This window comes from Heptranchias perlo, chromosome 18, assembly GCF_035084215.1.
Source record: "Heptranchias perlo isolate sHepPer1 chromosome 18, sHepPer1.hap1, whole genome shotgun sequence".
Taxonomy (NCBI): domain Eukaryota; kingdom Metazoa; phylum Chordata; class Chondrichthyes; order Hexanchiformes; family Hexanchidae; genus Heptranchias; species Heptranchias perlo.
The window spans coordinates 46,186,062-46,205,957 of record NC_090342.1 but is presented as its reverse complement, the minus strand read 5'-3'; the positions used below and the strand labels follow the sequence as shown (position 1 = coordinate 46,205,957).

The 19,896-nt window shown below is 42.5% G+C and overlaps 1 protein-coding gene across 1 annotated transcript in view; it reads right to left on the bottom strand.

Annotated features, from left to right (window-relative positions):
- fam3c (FAM3 metabolism regulating signaling molecule C) overlaps window positions 1-19,896 on the bottom strand; it is a 49,870-nt gene that overhangs the window by 7,330 nt on the left and 22,644 nt on the right. Inside the window, exons 3-7 of the mRNA XM_067999854.1 lie at window positions 8,454-8,558; window positions 3,762-3,791; window positions 2,781-2,904; window positions 790-848; window positions 202-252 (exon numbers count right to left, since the gene is read on the bottom strand). Of these exons, the coding sequence (XP_067855955.1) occupies window positions 202-252; window positions 790-848; window positions 2,781-2,904; window positions 3,762-3,791; window positions 8,454-8,558 (369 nt within the window). The remainder of the gene's footprint in view (window positions 1-201; window positions 253-789; window positions 849-2,780; window positions 2,905-3,761; window positions 3,792-8,453; window positions 8,559-19,896) is intronic.

Sequence of the window (19,896 nt, the reverse complement as noted above, 5' to 3'; positions counted from 1 at the left end):
ACATTTTCTATTAACACAAAATCTGGGAAACCTCCAGCATGTGCACTTTTAATTATGTCTTCAAGATGCTTCTTCAAACTGCGAAATTTAAGTGCACTGAGCCTTTTCAAATATCCTCATGAATAACCAAAGCGTTGAAGATTATTAATAAGTTAAGAGTTTTTTTTAAAAACGACATAATCAAAAATGTAAAATCCATACCTGCACCCCACAGGTCGAAAACTTTAGTATCCAATAATTCACCAGTTTTACCTGAAAACAATCACAAATAGGAATAAACAAAAATGTACTAAAGCAACATAGAGAAGTTATTAAAGAAAAAAGGTACAAAAATACACAAAGACTACTTAACTGTAAAATTAACAATGGTCATGTTGCTAAGTAAATCAGCCGAGTTCAAAACCTAAGATTTTTTTCAATCTTTGAGGGGGGGGGGGGGGGGCTAGTGCTGCTTGTTAATATTCATTCTCCCAGCTAAGCATTGGGCCCTCATTCAAAATGGGTCACATATCTGTAAATGTCATGTGAATGATATCCAACAATTATGAATCAGGGTCTCGTTGATAGAGTTGTAAATAGAAAGCATGAAAATGTAAAATGACAAAAAAATAAGGAAACAACCAGATAAAGAAAAACAAAAAGAAAATAGGTCATTCGAACAAAAGCAAAGCTAATTAAATTTTCAGGAATCCGACTCTCTGATCTTACACAAAAAAAGCAGGATATTGCTGTATGAAGTAATTTTAATAACTAATCAGCAATTCAAACAGAAGAAGTTGATTCACTTACCATTTACTGTAGCAATATTCATTCCCCGACCAACATTGTTTTTAACACCACTCATTATTCTGCAATATAGTGAATTATCAGATTTCAGTAAAGGTTTATTTTCATGTTATTTACTCCACTTATAAAGGCTTATTTGTGGTCAAGTATACTTGCAGAGATCATGTTAACAGAATGCATGACAAGCCCCAGAAGTTCTGTTGTGTCCAGATAGAACTTAAATAAATGATTCCATTTTAACTGCATTTTTCTGCTCAAGGTAGGGAATTAGTTTGCATAGGGTGTAGTGTTCTTTGCTTGTTCTGAAAGCGTTGTGCATGTGAACCAACTGGTCTTATGTTGCATCTGCAGCACAAATGTAGTTCTGTGAAACAAAGGTTATCACACCAGTGCAGCACTGCTCGAGACACCTCGGTCAGTGTGGAGGGCAGTGCAGTAAGGGACGCCACAGTATTAGGAAATGCATTCTTTTACTTTTAAGTGGTGTTGACATGAATTTTACTTGATCCAAATTCAATTGAAAAAGATACATTTTTTAAACTACAATAGGGGCAAAGAATTTTATTTTAGTTATTTTTGATAAAATGTTGAACTTAAATGATTAGATTTATCACTCAATGACTTGTACTGTACTAGTCCAGTAGCATTTTTATCTACCTCATGAATGTGATTTTGATTCCTGTCTAAACAAATCAATTACATTCCCTCCCTCCCCACTTCCCCATGCTAATTAGTGTAATGGGAGACAGCAAAAGAGAAGTTTTGCTCAAAGTGAGGGATCTTATTACTGAGGATCAAACAATTTCCTACTTTTGCATGCAGTGTCAAGAGCTCTGAGTCAGGTGCAGCACTGGACAAATTCTAAGGTAATTTACACAGCCCCAACTGAGTAATCTGACCCCAAATTCAGAAGAGTACCTCTTCTACACTGGTGTAAATAATTCCTTCATCCACACCAACAATCCTTGGGGCCTTTCTGAGCAAAACCGCCAGTTAATTTTGTACTGGGGACTTGCACTCAAGAGGAATTAGTTCAAGGCTGCCCAAATCCAATTCACTTCAAGATTCTCACAGCGATCAGAGGGGGAGAAAAGTTTTCATCCCATACATTTCACGGGAGCTCTCCCGGTGTCGTGGTTAACATTTATCCCTTAATCGACAGCATCAAAATACAGATTATCTGACCACTTATCTCATTGTTGTCTGTGGAACCTTGCTATCCACAAAAGTGACTGCCATGTTTGCCTATAAAACAGTGGTTACACTTTTACCAAAAGTAATTCAATGGCTGTAAAATGGCATTGGGACATCTTGAGGTCACAAAAGGTGCTATTTAAAAGCAAGCTCTTTCTTTCTATAGACTTGAACCTAGTCTCCAGGGAACATAGCAACAGGAGTAGGCCATTCAGTCCCTCAAGCCTGCTCCGCCATTCAATTTGATCATGGCTGATCTGTACATCAACTCCATTTACCCATGTTTGCTTCAAATCCCTTGATACCCTTATCTAACAAAAATCTATTTATCTCAGTTTTGAAAGCTCTAATTGTCCCAGCATCCAGCGCCTTTTGGGGAGGGAATTCCAGATTTCTACTACCCTTTGTGTGAAGAAGGGCTTCCTGATTTCGATCCTGGAAGGTCTAAGCTCTAAAGCTCTAATTTTGAGATTATGTCCCCTCATTCAGGATTCCCCCACCAGAGGAAATAATTTCTCCACATCTACCCTAGCAAATCCCTTTAACATTTGAAACACCTCGACCAGATCACCCCTCAATCTTCTGTACTAAGGGAATACAAGCCAAGCTTATGCAACCTGTCCTCATAATTTAACCCTCTAAGCCCCAGGGCAGGGCAAGTCTTTGATACCACAGGGATGAAAACAGACATTAGAATGCCTAAAAATAAATTCCAGGATAATTCTCTAATTATTCCAAGTTACAAAACACTGGTTTATGTCTTTAATGTAATACAGGAGCAGAAATACATCAATACTTACATTCTATCTTCTACGCAGATTTTGGGTCCAACAACGTTTGCTGCTCCACTTGCCATTTTGAATGCAAAATGGTTCTCAGGGCAAGGCTTTGCAAGACTACATTTGTACTTTGGCGGTTTTGTTGCTAAGACAAAGGTTTACAGAACAGTTTCAAAAAAAGGCCTTCTTACCCACATACACAAATCACCAAATTAACAGATTATAACTACAAAAAAACTGAAGCTATTTCTTTGACAGGGCTGCAAGATGACTGATTCGCAGTTGAGGGTTATATCCTTTTGCTCCCTTTCTCCTGCAAAGCCATTTAACTCCCTTATTAGCCAATCAGAATGGGCCTTAAACTGGCTTCACATGTTGCAGAAACAAATGCCATGTTTCAGTTTCAGTATAGAAAGTCTCACCTCCACTTGAGTTGCAACCAAGCTGGTAGCCTGCTGATGGAGTAATGTTGAGTCAGCAGCAGATGGCAAAATGCCCCATACCCTAAATAAAGTTATAGCATGATGCATATTGAAGCTACTGTGAGTCCAATCACCCTGTTCGGTGAGGAACTAGTCATGCACTCATGCTACGTTCTGGCTGTGTGCATTGGGTAATCCTGTTTCTTCTGAACCTTGGAACACCACTTGATAACGAGCAATTACGAGGTGCGTGCATTGCTTTCAAGGCTGCACATGCTCAGTATTGCCGCAGGATATGGCAGAAGGTAGGCCGATTGGGAATTGGAAGGGGCAGGGCAGCATCATTCAACATGCCTCACTTGTGAAAGTTAGGTGTAACAAAGGCATTACTGCACAAGGGTTGCAACAGGGCACTCCCGATGGGCAGGGCACATAATTGAAGGTACAGAGTTACAAGTGTTCCTTTTTTTCTGGGAAGTGTGTTAAATATGCTTTTCCATTATGAAATAAGTTACTTGCTGCTACAGCCCAAGGTTTTTATAATCTTCAGGGTTTATGCTATTATTTGAAAAAAACTTACGCCGTACTTCCACTTCTGCTTGTGATCTAGCTGCAAAATAAAATCATTGAACTGTTAGCATATAAATCTTCCACTGCATGATTAATTTACTGATACAAGCATATATTCTGTAAACCCATAGCTTGAAATTAGACTCTAATTACATTTTCTTATTTTAAATGCATCCTAATGGAAGCTTCCATTAATTTGACATGGAAAGTAAGCATATACAGCTCTCTCCCATTATGCAGATAGGACGTTCACCTTAATGTAGGGAACGCTTTGGGTGCCTTGAAATGTAGAACATAACTGATGAAGTTAAAAGCAGACACTGGTTTCAGCTCTTGAAATAAAATGAAAAGGTTTGTTCTTAGTAATTTGGGTCAATCATGACAAATTACATCGTGGAAATTCATTTACCTGTCACGATGACAGGCTCCCCCAGTGGATAATTTTAACTGGCAAATAGTCCCCAAATTCTGGCTGAAAAAGATCAGCATTGTGGGATACAAGCACAAGCTGATGTATTGATTAATCTGATCTGTTCAAGCCACTTCCTCTAATCACATTATGGCTCTTCTGCTGCTTTATGAGAATGTGAGTGGCTTGCTCACAACTCTGGCAGCTGGTGAAAGGAGTTGTAGATTGTTTCTCCTCTAAAGAAAAGCAGTAAATTTGGACAATGGTAAAAGAATTAAAACCACGATGATTAAAAAGGAAGCAGACAGCCTGATAATGTATCAGTAACTGCTGCTTGACTGCTCGTGTCTGGACAGCATCATGTCCAACTTGTTTGACCTCACAACAACTTGCATTTATATAGCGCCTTTAATGTAGTAAAGCATCCCAAGACACTTCACAGGAGCGTTATCAAACAATATTTGACACCAATCCATATAAGGAGATATCAGGACAGGTGAATATAAGCTTGGTCATAGAGGTAGGTTTTAAGGAGTGTCTTAAAGGAGGAGAGAGGGGTAAGAGAGGCAGAAACATTTAGGAAGGGAATTCCAGAGCTAAGGGGCCTAGGCAGCTAAAGGCACGGCCGCCAATGGTGGAGCAATTAAAATCAGGGTTGAGCAGCATGTCGACACTCACTGCCCAAGCACATGAAGAATGGCCACTTGGGCAAAGCACTGGAGGGCACTCTTGAAACTGAACCCCAGTATGAGTCAGTACCTTGAAGTGAAGAAAGGAGAAAACTGGTGAGAGAAAACAAGAACCTATAGGACAGACTATTGTGCCTACGTCTTGAGTTTTGACTGGGCATCCATGAGGCACTGTGGGCCATCAGCAGCAGCAGAACTGTATTCCAGCACAATCTGTAACCTCATGGCCCGGCATATTCCTCACTCTACCATTACCAACAAGCCAGGGGATCAACCCTGGTTCAATGAGGAGTGTCGAAGAGCATGCCAGGAGCAGCACCAGGCGTACCGAAAAATGAGGTGCCAACCTGGTGAAGCTACAACTCAGGACTACATGCATGCTAAACAGCGGAAGCAACATGTTATAGACAGAGCTAAGCAATTCCACAACCAACGGATCAGATCAAAGCTCTGCAGTCCTGCCACATCCAGTCGTGAATGGTGGTGGACAATTAAACAGCTAACGGGAGGAGGAGGCTCTGCAAACATCCCCATTCTCAATGATGGCGGAGTCCAGCACGTGAGTGCAAAAGACAAGGCTGAAGCGTTTGCAACCATCTTCAGCCAGAAGTGCCGAGTGGATAATCCATCTCAGCCTCCTCCCGATATCCCCACCATCACGGAAGCCAGTCTTCGGCCAATTCGATTCACTCCACGTGATATCAAGAAACGGCTGAGTGCACTGGATACAGCAAAGGCTATGGGCCCTGACAACATCCCAGCTGTAGTGCTGAAGACTTGTGCTCCAGAACTAGCTGCACCTCTAGCCAAGCTGTTCCAGTACAGCTACAACACTGGCATCCACCCGACAATGTGGAAAACTGCCCAGGTATGTCCTGTCCACAAAAAGCAGGACAAATCCAATCCGGCCAATTACCGCCCCATCAGTCTACTCTCAATCAGCAGCAAAGTGATGGAAGGTGTCGTCGACAGTGCTATCAAGCGGCACTTACTCACCAATAACCTGCTCACCGATGCTCAGTTTGGGTTCCGCCAGGACCACTCGGCTCCAGACCTCATTACAGCCTTGGTCCAAACATGGACAAAAGAGCTGAATTCCAGAGGTGAGGTGAGAGTGACTGCCCTTGACATCAAGGCAGCATTTGACCGAGTGTGGCACCAAGGAGCCCTAGTAAAATTGAAGTCAATGGGAATCAGGGGGAAAACTCTCCAGTGGCTGGAGTCATACCTAGCACAAAGGAAAATGGTAGTGGTTGTTGGAGGCCAATCATCTCAGCCCCAGGGCATTGCTGCAGGAGTTCCTCAGGGCAGTGTCCTAGGCCCAACCATCTTCAGCTGCTTCATCAATGACCTTCCCTCCATCATAAGGTCAGAAATGGGGATGTTCGCTGATGACTGCACAGTGTTCAGTTCCATTCGCAACCCCTCAGATAATGAAGCAGTCCGAGCCTGCATGCAGCAAGACCTGGACAACATCCAGGCTTGGGCTGATAAGTGGCAAGTAACATTCGCGCCAGATAAGTGCCAGGCAATGACCATCTCCAACAAGAGAGAGTCTAACCACCTCCCCTTGACATTCAACGGCATTACCATCGCCGAATCCTCCACCATCAACATCCTGGGGGTCACCATTGACCAGAAACTTAACTGGACCAGCCATATAAATACTGTGGCTACGAGAGCAGGTCAGAGGCTGGGTATTCTGCGGCGAGTGACTCACCTCCTGACTCCCCAAAGCCTTTCCACCATCTACAAGGCACAAGTCAGGAGTGTGATGGAATACTCTCCACTTGCCTGGATGAGTGCAGCTCCAACAACACTCAAGAAGCTCGACACCATCCAAGATAAAGCAGCCCGCTTGATTGGCACCCCATCCACCACCCTAAACATTCACTCCCTTCACCACCGGCGCACTGTGGCTGCAGTGTGTACCATCCACAGGATGCACTGCAGCAACTCGCCAAGGCTTCTTCGACAGCACCTCCCAAACCCGCGACCTCTACCACCTAGAAGGACAAGGGCAGCAGGCGCATGGGAACAACACCACCTGCACGTTCCCCTCCAAGTCACACACCATCCCGACTTGGAAATATATCGCCGTTCCTTCATTGTCACTGGGTCAAAATCCTGGAACTCCCTTCCTAACAGCACTGTGGGAGAACCGTCACCACACGGACTGCAGCGGTTCAAGAAGGCGGCTCACCACCACCTTCGAGGGCAATTAGGGATGGGCAATAAATGCCGGCCTTGCCAGCGACGCCCACATCCCGTGAACGAATATAAAAAAAAATTTTTAAAAATGGCAAGTGCTGAAAAAATGTCAGATGTCGGCTACCAGAGAAGTTAGAAAAATTTCTTGAGGGTGAGCAAAATGTAAAATTCGCTACCACAAACTGTTGTTGAAACGGTGTCCATAAATTCTTTTTTGAGAGAATTATACAGTTGCTTGAAAGAGGAATATTAAAAGGTATGGGGAATAAGCATGAGTGGAATTAGACCAAGTGGCTAATGGAGAAATACAATGACCTTCTGGTACTTACCCAAGGGGCTATTATTTGTGTGTGGCCTTAAACTGTGGCCAAAGCAGAGCCTGATCCTGTTCTCACCTCATTTCTACACAAATGCACAAGCAACACTGGACAGCTACCAACAGCAGGAAGTGTCCTTGGTCGGAGGACAATGAAGTCAATTGGAGGACCGTCAGCAGTGCCCCAGATGGGATTACAGACTGAATCTGGGAACCTCCTGCTCCAATACCGCACTCAATGGGGAGGATTATATCCTTCCTTTAATCAACATCATACGTTAGAAGTTGTATTCAAAGTTGAAAAGTCCACACCATTGCAGTGATTCATCTGAACAGAAACTGTGTCCAGGTTCCACTAATAATTTTTTCTAGAATGGCTATAATGGCTTCAAATTACCACTCAGTCTTTCTCCTCTCCTGATGGTAAGAGTGCTCCACTGACAAAATTAAAAGCCGCACACAACTATTAACAACATTTGACTTGTGCAGCCAACCATAACTTGCAAGTACCACAGTTCTGCCCGAGGTACCTGGTTTATATTATTTATGGGCTTCCAACTATTAAAATTATTAAACACCAGGTTCTGGAAAATCATTTAATGCACAGAACAAGAGGGAAGAGAGAGAGAGAGAGAAAAAGAATCAGAGAGAAGTGGTCTCTGGGTGAATTCTAGTGTCTGGAGGCAGTTGACTACATAGAGTTCGGCAGTGTATTGGACTCCGGCAATTCACCAAACTGCTAGCCTATAGAGGTGCCAGGCCACAAAGATGGGTATAAACTACAGGGGGTGGGGGGGGGGGGGGAAGTCAGGGGGATACTTAACTAAACACTACTTGGCCAAAAAGAAACCAAAATTCAGTAATCAGCCACTTGACCAGTTTGCATTTAAGAATAATCTCTCAGCAACAGTTGTAACGAAACTTCATAACTGACTTACTATTCAAGCCCTCTACATGTTTATTTGTGAAAACAATTTATTTTTGTTTCATCTTCTGTTCTATGGCAAAACTTTGCATCGCATTTTATAATGAAAACTAGTATTTCAAGGCACCAGGTGTATGTATTAAAATACTTACCAAATATCGATCCTAAATTTGCATCTATTCTGATTTCAAATATTTGGAATGCGACATAACCCACCAACAAAAACACCACACCGACCATCACAAACTTTACTGCACCTGAAATATCAATAGAAAGAAAAACATCAATCTGAAACTCAGTTTCAGGATCCTGAAATAAGATACAACTAAGTTAACCGAGCTGGAAAGTTTTGAATAATATCAATAGGCATTAAGAGGGGAAGTTCCCCCAGTGCACCAGATGTAGCACAATTGTAAATATGTTCTTTCTGAACACATTTATCATTTTGCTACTTTTAGGACACAGGCGAAATCGTCCCCTCAAGTCTCTCCCCTCAGAAATTTACAAATACTGCGACAAATCCAGAAGAGATTAAGTCGTTGTGCAAAGCACTGTTCTCAAGCACAGCCAGTGATTGCTGGAACTAAATGAGGTGCAGTCTAAAGTGAGCATAGCTCTGAGTACACTTGGAAACCAGAACGACATTAAGTACAATAAGACCCAAATCTCTTTCAGCACTGTTGAAAACAGACTAATATTCAGACTCAATTACAACAGTGGATTAAAACCCAAACAATTTGATGTTTCTCTTACATTAGTATTAAAATCAGCAACTCTCTAGCTTGTGAGTTTTAGAAACACGGGAAAACTGGCATTTTAAAAACTGTTGCACACTTTTTTTGCGTACAGATTTTTAGGAAATATTTTACTGAAAACTTAATATTTTCAGTTGTGTTGACTGCATTTTTTGAAAATACTACATTCCAAGCAAACCTGAATGAAATGAGTGAATAATTCCTGCACAGTTTTTTCAGGTGTCCTGTCCTATGGAATAAAATAAAGCATTGAGTTAAATTGTAGTGCACACATAATCCTGGGATTAGTGGCAAATAAAACGTGCCTAAATATCAGTCACCACACTTCAAAAGTAATCTATTGTGTGAAGCTTTTCCAATCATTTCAAAACAAGAAGGTACCATATTAACGCAAGTATTTTATTCAGATCATTTTCTCTGTGTAAGCAGAGTGGTGAAACCAACCATGGGCCCTCAAATGGCATCACAGGAGTTACATACCAGCAAGATCTTGACTGGTATAGCATTTTTTGTAAATCAACCTCACCTTCAATATCTATCTACAATATGCACCCACTGACCTACTAGATTGTAAGATTATTATGTCTGCACACACTTTCTGCCCATCAAACCCAAAGGTCACATTGCTGTTTGGCTCAGGATACAACAGCAATAAATCTGAACCAAGGAGGCAGTGAAAGCGAAGAATGAAGCAGCAAATCAGAAAATATTGAGGATTTATGACAACAATCAATGCTGAATGGTCAGGAGAAAGGCCAATAAAAGAAAGGAGGAGAAAGCAAACCAATCCATTCTCTCCAAAAATTTCCTGCAGTTTGTTTCAATTGCCATCATGAATTTTCCCCCAGCTAGAAATGGCAACTAAAAACATGGATAGCAAACAAACTTTAAAAAATGTTATCGATTGTCATTAAAATACTTATTCTTACTCTCAGAATTAATTGCATAGTCTTTAGAAAATCCTAGAAAACATTTTCTCTCAGAGGCCTATCCCTGGGTCAGCAGCCTGGTGCTAAATTTACAATGACCGGAATCACTTATTTAGGTCAACAGTGCTGCCTTTTTCTTCCCTCTCCAAAATGATTCCAAAGCCAAACTACCCCAGTCCACCCCTATGCTCCCACAACCTGCCATTCCACAATTTTCCTAGCAGAGCTATTAGACAGAGTCCCCACAGTGCTTCCAGTGAGCCAAATCCCACATTCCCCTAGATTCCCCCACTTTTGCCAAACCTCATTCACGTCTCACCAGTACCACCAAAGCCCAGCAGCCTCCCTCCAATACTGCCAAAATCCAACTCCATGGCGTGCTCCCCTTTGGTACCCAGCTCCAGTATGCCCCCATGCTCCCAAACCCTGGGTTAGACATTCTTTGTTGCCAGTTCACCCCACTTCCCAGTGCTACAAAAACTGCTGGTACACACAATACTGCCAAACCCCACAACGATCTCCTCAGTACTGCCAGACCCAAGCACTTCCTCGACAGCGCACAAAATCCCCGGACCCGCCCTCCCACCCTAGTGTTCAAAAACTCTTAGACTCAAGTCCTAGCGCTGGTAGACTCTTGACACTTCCCACACCACAAGTACTCCGAGATCTACTCCCAGTGTTGCCAGACTAGAACCCCAGGCACCAAATTCACCAGACTGGAATTCTCAATGCTCCAGTAGCTTCCCTAATACTTTGAGCCCAGGGTCCATAAGACCATAAGAGATAGGAGCAGGAGTAGGCCATTCGGCCCCTCGAGCCTAATCCGCCATTCAATGAGCTCATGGCTGATCTGATTTTTACCTCAACTTCACTTTCCCGCCCTTTCCCCATATCCTTTAACTCCCTTGCTGATCAAAAATTTGTCTAACTCAGCCTTGAATGTATTCAATGACTCAGCCTCTACAGCTTTTTGGGGTAAAGAATTCCAAAGATTCACGACCCTCTGGGAGAAGAAATTCCTGCTCATTTCAGTCTTAAACGGGCGACCCCTTATTCTGAGACTATGCCCCCTAGTTTTAGATTCCCCCATGAGGGGTAACATCCTCTCAGCATCTACCCTATTGAGTCCCCTCAGAATCTGGTATGTTTCAATAATCTCCTCTCATTCTTCTAAACTCCAATGAGTATAGACCCAACCTGTTCAATCTTTCCTCATAAGACAACCCTTCCATACCCGGAATCAACCTGGTGAACCTTCTCTGAACTGCCTCCAATGCAAGTATGTCCTTCCTTAAATAAGGGCACCAGAACTGTACGCAATACTCCAGGTGTGGTCTCACCAGCAACCTGTACAGTTGTAGCATGACTTCCCTGCTTTTATACTCCATCCCCCTAGAAATAAAGGCCGATATTCCGTTTGCCTTCCGGATTACCTGCTGCACCTGTGTTTCATGTAGGAGGACACCCAGATCCCTCTGAACCGCAGCATTTTGTAGTATTTCTCCATTCAAATAATATTTTGCTTTTTTTATTTTTCCTCCCAAAGTGGATGACTTCACATTTTCCAACATTATATTCCATCTGCCAAATTTTTGCACACTTAACCTGTCAATATCCCTTTGCAGACACTTTGTGTCCTCATCACAACTTGCTTTTCCACCTATCTTTCTTTCATCAGCAAATTTGGCCACAAGACACTGTTCCTTCATCCAAGTCATTGATATATATTGTAAATAGTTGAGGCCCCAGCACTGAGCCCTGCGGCACCCCACTAGGTACAGATTGCCATTTTGAAAATGACCCTTTTATCCTGATTCTGTTTTCTGTTAGTTAGCCAATCCTCTATCCATGCCAGTATATTACCCCCAACATCATGAGCTCTTATCTTGTGCAGTAATCTTTTATGTGGCACCTTATCGAATGCCTTTTGGAAATCCAAATATACTGAATCCTTTGGTTCCCCTTTATCCACCCTGCCCGTTACTTCCTCAAAGAACTCTAATAAATTTGTCAGACATGATTTCCCCTTCATAATACAATCAAGGAGAGTCAACATGGTTTTGAGTCTCCAAATGTCCTGCTACTACTTCCTTAATAATGGATTCTAGCATTTTCCCAATGACAGATGTTAGGCTAACTGGTCTGTAGTTACTTGCTTTCTGTCTCACTCCCTTCTTGAATAGGGATGTTAAGTTTGCGGTTTTCCAATCCGCTGGGACCTTTCCAGAATCTAGTGAATTCTGGAAGATTACAACCAATGCATCCACTATCTCTGTAGCCACTTCCTTTAAGACCCTCAGATGCAAGCCATCAGGTCCAGGGGACTTGTCAGCCTTTAGACCCATTAGTTTACCTAGTACTTTTTCTCTCGTGATAGTTATTGTTTTTAGTTCCTCCCTCCCCTTTGCCCCTTGATTTTCTACTATTATTGGTATATTATTAGTGTCTTCTACTGTGAAGACAGATGCAAAATATCTGTTCAATTCCTCTGCCATTTCCTTGTTTTCGATTATTATTTCCCCAGTCTCATCCTCGAAGGGACCAATGTTTACTTTAGCTACCCTCTTCCTTTTTATATACTTGTAGAAGCTTTTACTGTCAGTTCTTATATTTCTTGCTAGTTTACTCTCAATTTATTTTCTCCCTCTATTATTTTTAGTCATCCTTTGCTGGTTTATAAAGTTTTCCCAATCTTCGGGCTTACCAGTAATGGGTCTCCCCTCAATGCTGTATATCCAGACTGCTACCAGATACTGGGACCACCAACACTGCCAGACCTGAGGCACCACATTCCACTCCGCAGCGCTAAAAAATCCCAGGTTCCCCCTCGGCAGGACTGTCAAACCCCAGAACAAGCCCCCCAATTCCATCAAGTTCCAGAACCCCCAATGCTGCTAAATCCCACAACTCAACCTCGAAACCTCATATCTAATTCCAATGTATTACACGTTGCCTACCATATTCCTGCATTGTCTGCACTAAGATAGATAAAAATTAAAGAAACATTTAATGGCCAATTACAATTTTCACAGAAAAATTACAATCACAGAAAAAAAACTGGTAAAAAAATCCCACATTATGTTATGAAAATACAACAATGTAACTTAATCACCTTAAATTACTCAGATAATAACGCTGTCACATGGCGCAATATCCCTGTCCTTCTAAAGGTGTGTATCCTCTGACTCACTGCGAGCAACATCAGAGACGACTGCCAATATCATAAAAATGATACGCGTGCACACTATTTCAGTCACAATTATGGGCAGATATTTTGTAAACAAAGCAAACTTCTGATTTTGCGCGACAGAAGACAAATACAGAAGACATGCAATTACTGCAAAGACAAACAATTTGACAACAGCTGAAAGCCACACAACCTGCGCTTGAAGTTAAATTTAACACACCCAGCATCATAATTGAAACACCCAACAGCTCATGCCATAAAGGCCACAGAATTGCGACATTTTCGCACAACTGCTCCCCACCCCATTGCACTGCCACTCGTCCTCTCATCCCCGCTGGCTAGGCCCAATGATGCACCGCAGAGTTCCTGGCATGCTTGTTCACTCATTGCCTGTTGTCCTCCTGCAGTCTGCTTACTCCTGCTCATCCTTTTACTTTCCAGCAATTATAAGTTTCTTCCTCCAGTCCTGCTAAGCTCCCCACTTGCTATCGCCCTGCCTTTCAATAAACACTCGTGCCAGTGCTGTTGAGCTTTTTTTTTCCTTTTAACTAAAGCTTCTCCCTCTGCTCCTCCTTTCTCCTCTCATTTCCACGCTTTTTACTTTCCTTCAATTAAAGTTCCACCCTCTGGTATCACTCAGCTTGCTCCTTGGCTACACTCTCCCTTTTACTTAAAGCTGAACTTTCCTGCCACGCTTTCTCATCTACTCACTATCTCCATTACACTATAACTTAAAACAACCTCTAAAGAAAATAAGACCATCAATCTCTCCAATCTGCTGCCCTCTGTAGCACTGAACCTCGTCCGCCGTGGCTCAGTATAGCACTCATCCGATCGTCCGAGTCAGAATGTTGTGGGTTTAAGTCCCACTCCAGAGACTTGAGCACAAAATCTAGACTGATACTCCAGTGCAGTACTGCACTGTCAGAGGTGCAGTCTTTCGGATGAGGCATTAAACCAAGGCCCTGTCTGTCCTCTCAGGTGGACGTAAAAGATCCCATGACACTAATTGAAGAAAAGCAGCGGCGTTCTCCCCGATGTCCTGGCCAATATTTGAACCTCAACCAACATCACTTAAAAAAAAATTATCTGGTCATTTATCACATTGCTGTTTGTGGGAATTCGCTGTGAGCAAATTGGCTGCCGCGTTTCTCACATTACAACAGTGACTACACTTCAAAATTACTTAATTGGTTGAAAAGCGCTTTGGGACATCCTGAGGTCATGAAAGGTGCTATATAAATGCAAGTCTTGCTTTCTTGTCAACAGCAGCAAATGCAGCTACGGTTCAGAGAAAATCCCCAGAATATAAGCCCCAAAATTAAACCCTCCCCGAGTTTCAACCGAACAAATAAAAATAAATACCATGCCTCAGCAACACGCGACACTTCAAATTCATGCAAAATTATCAATAAATGCTCATTAATTTAGCTCACTATCAGAGCCAGTATCTTCTTGGCCTACTCATAAGGCCTCAATCTCACTCTCGCTTTATAATTAGTTTTATGACCCTGAATATTAAATTACATTTCCTAAATAATTAGCATTTCAAACTTTTTCTTCCCTATTTGCAAATGTTAGTTTCAACTGTGTTCTGCATTTTCCTCTAATTTGTTTCATTTTATGTCTTTAACATTCAGAAATGTAATTACATTACCAAATAATTTCCCCAAAGCATTTCTTTTTCAAAAAATACCTATTTCATTCATTTTTCCACTTATCCTCTTGTAGTTAATTAAGACTTTCCATTGCTCAATCTTCGTAACATTTTTTTCTGCCTGCCAACTAAATCTCACCCGTCTCCTGCTCAAAAATTGTGACATACAATCAACGTAACTCGCCTCAGCCTCACCACTGCACTCTGACAGGGCGAGCACTGCTCACCAGAACTGCAAGCTAAACACAGCAACCAAACCCACACTGATCAGTCACCAACACCACACAAGACCCACTAACAAAGAACCTTTTAGATCAAGCGTAGTCACTGTTATATAGGCAAACACAACAGCCAATTTGCACACAGCAAGATCCCACAATTGCAAAACAAATGACCAGTTAATCTGTTTTGGGTGTTGGTTGAGGGATAAATGTTGGCCAGATCACCAGGAGAATTCTTTCAAATAGTCCCATGGGATCTTTTATGACCACCTGACTAGGCAGACAGATCCCTGGTTTAACGTCTCATCCAAAGGATGACACCTCTGATAATGCAGCAATCCCTTAGTACTGAAGTATCAGCCTAAATTATGTGCTCAAGTCCTCAAATAGGGCTTGAACCCACGACCTTCTGACGTAGAGGTGACAGTACTACCACTAAGCCAAGCTGAGAAAATACTTAACTAGTAAATGAACCTATTGCAAATGACGATCTTGTACATCACATATGTGCGTCTATTCTTACACTTAAACTTATAGGTTGTGGTTTGATCTCAGCAAAAGTTACAGGTGCCCATACAACAAACCCAAATGCTTTCCTGATGCAGACTGAATCATTCGTGTTACTTAACCAAAAGGGTCCAAGATTTTGTAACAAGTCAAGTTGCAAAATAAGTTTAGCAAGTTTTTCACCACCTGTGGGATTCTTCGTTGGGAAAATGCTGGAATCCATTATTAAGGAAGTGGTAACAGGTCATTTAGAAAACAATATGATTAGGCAGAGTCAACATGGTTTTATGAAAGGGAAATTGTGTTTGACAAATTTATTAGAGTTTTTTGAGGATGTAACTAGCAGGGTAGATAAAGGGGAACCAGCAGATTTAGTATATTTGGATTTTCAAAAGGCTTTTGATAAGGTGCCACATGAAATGTTAAGCAAGATAAGGGCTCATGGGGATGGGGGAAAATATATTAGTATGGATAGAGAATTGGTTAACAGACAGAAAACAGTCTAGGGATAAACGGGTCATTTTCAGGTTGGCAGGCTGTAACTAGTGGGGTGCCGCAAGGATCAGTGCTTGGGCCTCAACTACTTACAATCTATATTAAAAGACTGAGATGAAGGGACCACGTGTGATGTATCCAAGTTTGCTGACGATACAAAGCCAGGTGGGAAAGTAAGCTGTGAGAAGGATGCAAAGAGTCTGCAAAGGGATAGAGACAGGTTAAGTGAGTGGGCAAAAAGGTGGCAGATGGAGTATAATGTGGGGAAATGTGAGGTTATTCACTTTGGTAGGAAGAATAGAAAAACAGAATATTTTTAAAATGGTGAGAAACTATTAAATGTTGGTGTTCAGAGAGATTTGGGTGTCCTCGTACAAAAAGCAAAGTTAGCATGCAGGTACAGCAAGCAATTAGGAAGGCAACTGGCATATTGGCCTTTATTGTAAGGGAGTCTTGCTACAATTGTACAGGGCTTTGATGAGGCCAAACCTGGAGTACTGTGTACAGTTTTGGTCTCCTTATTTAAGGAAGGATATACTTGCCTTAGAGGCAGTACAACCAAGATTGACTAGATTGATTCCTGGGATGAGAGGGTTGTCCTCTGAGGAGAGATTGAGTAGAATGGATTTATACTCTCTGGAGTTTAGAAGAACGAGAGGTGATCTCATTGAAATAGCTAAGATTCTGAGGGGGTTTGACAAGGCAGATGCTGAGAGGTGGTTTCCATTGGCTGGAGAGTTTAGAACTAGGAGTCATGATCTCAGGATAAGGGGTCAGCCATTTAAGACTGAGATGAGGAAAAATTTCTTCACTCAGAGGGTTGTGAATCTTTGGAATTCTCTACCCTAGAGGGCTGTGGATGCTGAGTCGTTGAGTATATTCAAGGCTGAGATAGATAGATTTTTGGAATCTAGGGGAATCAAGGGATATGGGGATCGGGCAGGAAAGTGGAGTTGAGGTTGAAGATCAGCCATGATCTTAGTGAATGGCGGATCGGGCTTGAGGGGCCGTATGGCCTACTCCTGCTCCTTTTTCTTATGTTCTTGCAGTCTCTTATGACCCAAATAATTACTGTGGCAAAACACCCAATTTATATTTACCGTCTCAATAATATCATTGCCCGGGAACACCATGAGAAATATCTACACCATTCTCAGACTGCATTAGTTAATTCTTCATAAATAATGAACCATTTTACATTGAAAAACAGGTCCGAAATCCAAGCACAGATAGCTGAAAATGTTGCATAAACAGGATTCTGAGATGTTTGTACATAACATTAGAAAATGAAAGAATAAGCCTTTTGTGCAAGGATGAAATATGTACAAACAATGGCAGTATTTTTTTTAAGTTATTTGACTTTTGTATTTAAATTTACTTGTTTTATTGCAGTTACTAGAATCTTGCCTTCCATCCAATCTTATACATGCTGAATTTGAAGGGAAACAGGACCGAAATGAAATTAAATTAAAGCAGTGAGCTGGAAAAAAAAAGCTACTTCTCGGAGAGAAACTGAGCTGAAATACAATCCCTTCCCAATTGTTTACTGCTAATAACATATAAAGTGGAAAAAACAAAAATTTGAGTAATAAAATGTTAACATGAAGATTGGAGCCATAAATGATACATTTTTTTTTAAATAACAGAACAATCTTATTTCTTTTTTTAAAAAATTCGTTCATGGGATGTGGGCGTCACTGGCAAGGCCAGCATTTATTGCCCATCCCTAATTGCCCTCGAGAAGGTGGTGGTGAGCCACCTTCTTGAACCGCTGCAGTCTGTGTGGTGAAGGTTCTCCCACAGTGCTGTTATGTAGGGAGTTCCAGGATTTTGACCCAGCGACAACGAAGGAACAGCGATATATTTCCAAGTCGGGATGGTGTGTGACTTGGAGGGGAACGTGCAGGTGGTTTTGTTCCCATGTGCCTGCTGCCCTTGTCCTTCTCGGTGGTAGAGGTCGTGGGTTTGGGAGGTGCTGTCGAAGAAGCCTTGATGAGTGGCTGCAGTGCATCCTGTGGATGGTACACACTGTAGCCACAGTGCGCCAGTGGTGGTGGAGGGAGTGAGTGAATGTTTAGGGTGGTGGATGGGGTGCCAATCAAGCGGGCTGCTTTGTCCTGGATGGTGTCGAGCTTCTTGAGTGTTGTTGGAGCTGCACTCATCCAGGCAAGTGGAGAGTATTCCATCACACTCCTGACTTGTGCCTTGTAGATGGTGGAAAGGCTTTGGGGAGTCAGGCGAGTCACTCACCGCAGAATACCCAGCCTCTGACCTGCTCTTGTAGCCGCAGTATTTATGTGACTGGTCCAGTTAAGTTTCTGGTCAATGGTGACCCCCAGGATGTTGATGGTGGAGGATTCGGCGATGGTAATGCCGTCGAATGTCATGGGGAGGTGGTTAGATTCTCCCTTGTTGGAGATGGTCATTGCCTGGCACGAATGTTACTTGCCACTTATCAGTCCAAGCCTGAATGTTGTCCAGGTCTTGCTGTATGCGGGCACGGACTGCTTCATTATCTATGGGGTTGCGGATGGAACTGAACACTGTGCAATCAACAGTGAACATCCCCATTTCTGACCTTATGATGGAGAGAAGGTCATTGGTGAAGCAGCTGAAGATGGTTGGGCCTCGGACACTGCCCTGAGGAACTCCTGCAGCAATGTCTTGGGGCTGAGATGATTGGCCTCCAACAACCACTACCATCTTCCTTTGTGCTAGGTATGACTCCAGCCACTGGAGGGTTTTCCCCGATTCCCATTGACTTCAATTTTACTTGGGCTCCTTGGTGCCACACTCGGTCAAATGCTGCCTTGATGTCAAGGGCAGTCACTCTCAACTCACCTCTGGAATTCAGCTCTTTTGTCCATGTTTGGACCAAGGCTGTAATGAGGTCTGGAGCCGAGTGGTCCTGGCAGAACCCAAACTGAGCAGGTTATTGGTGAGTAAGTGCCACTCGACAGCACTATCGACGACACCTTCCATCATTTTGCTGATGATTGAGAGTAGACTGATGGGGTGGTAATTGGCCGGATTGGATTTGTCCTGCTTTTTGTCAACAGGACATACCTGGGCAATTTTCCACATTGTCGGGTGATGCCAGTGTTGTAGCTGAAATGGAACAATTTGGCTAGAGACACGGCTAGTTCTGGAGCACAAGACTTCAGCACTACAGCCGGGATGCTGTTGGGGCCCAGAGCCTTTGTCGTATCCAGTGCACTCAGCCGTTTCTTGATATCACATGGAGTGAATCGAACTGGCTGAAGATTGGCTTCTGTGATGGTGGGGATATCGGGAGGAGGCAGAGATGGATCATCTACTTGGCACTTCTGGCTGAAGGTGGTTGCAACCTGCAACCTGCAACAAAATAACATTGCTTTTAGGAGAGCAAATTAGTCTGCACTTTGTAAAATATCTTTTCATTCCACTGTTTATCCATTTCTTTCATTTTACATAGTCACTAGACTTCTCATCCTACTTTGCTCTCCTTCCTTAGATCAGTTTTTAATGTTTTCTTTTCCCTCTTCGTTCATTCCTTCCTTCCCAGAGTGCTGAGAAATTTGTGAGGCACTGACAATCATGAAGGAGTTTGTGGACACCGGTGAACCAACAATCAACAAAGACAATACAATGTTGAACTAATGTTTATGTATTAGAACATAAGAAATAGGAGTAGAAGTAGGCCACACGGCCCCTCGAGTCTGCTCCGCCATTCAATAAGATCATGGCTGATCTTCTACCTCAACTCCACTTTCCCGCCCTATCCTCATATCCCTCGATTCCTTTAATGTCCAAAAATCTATCGATCTCAGTCTTGAATATACTCAACGACTTGATCATCCACAGC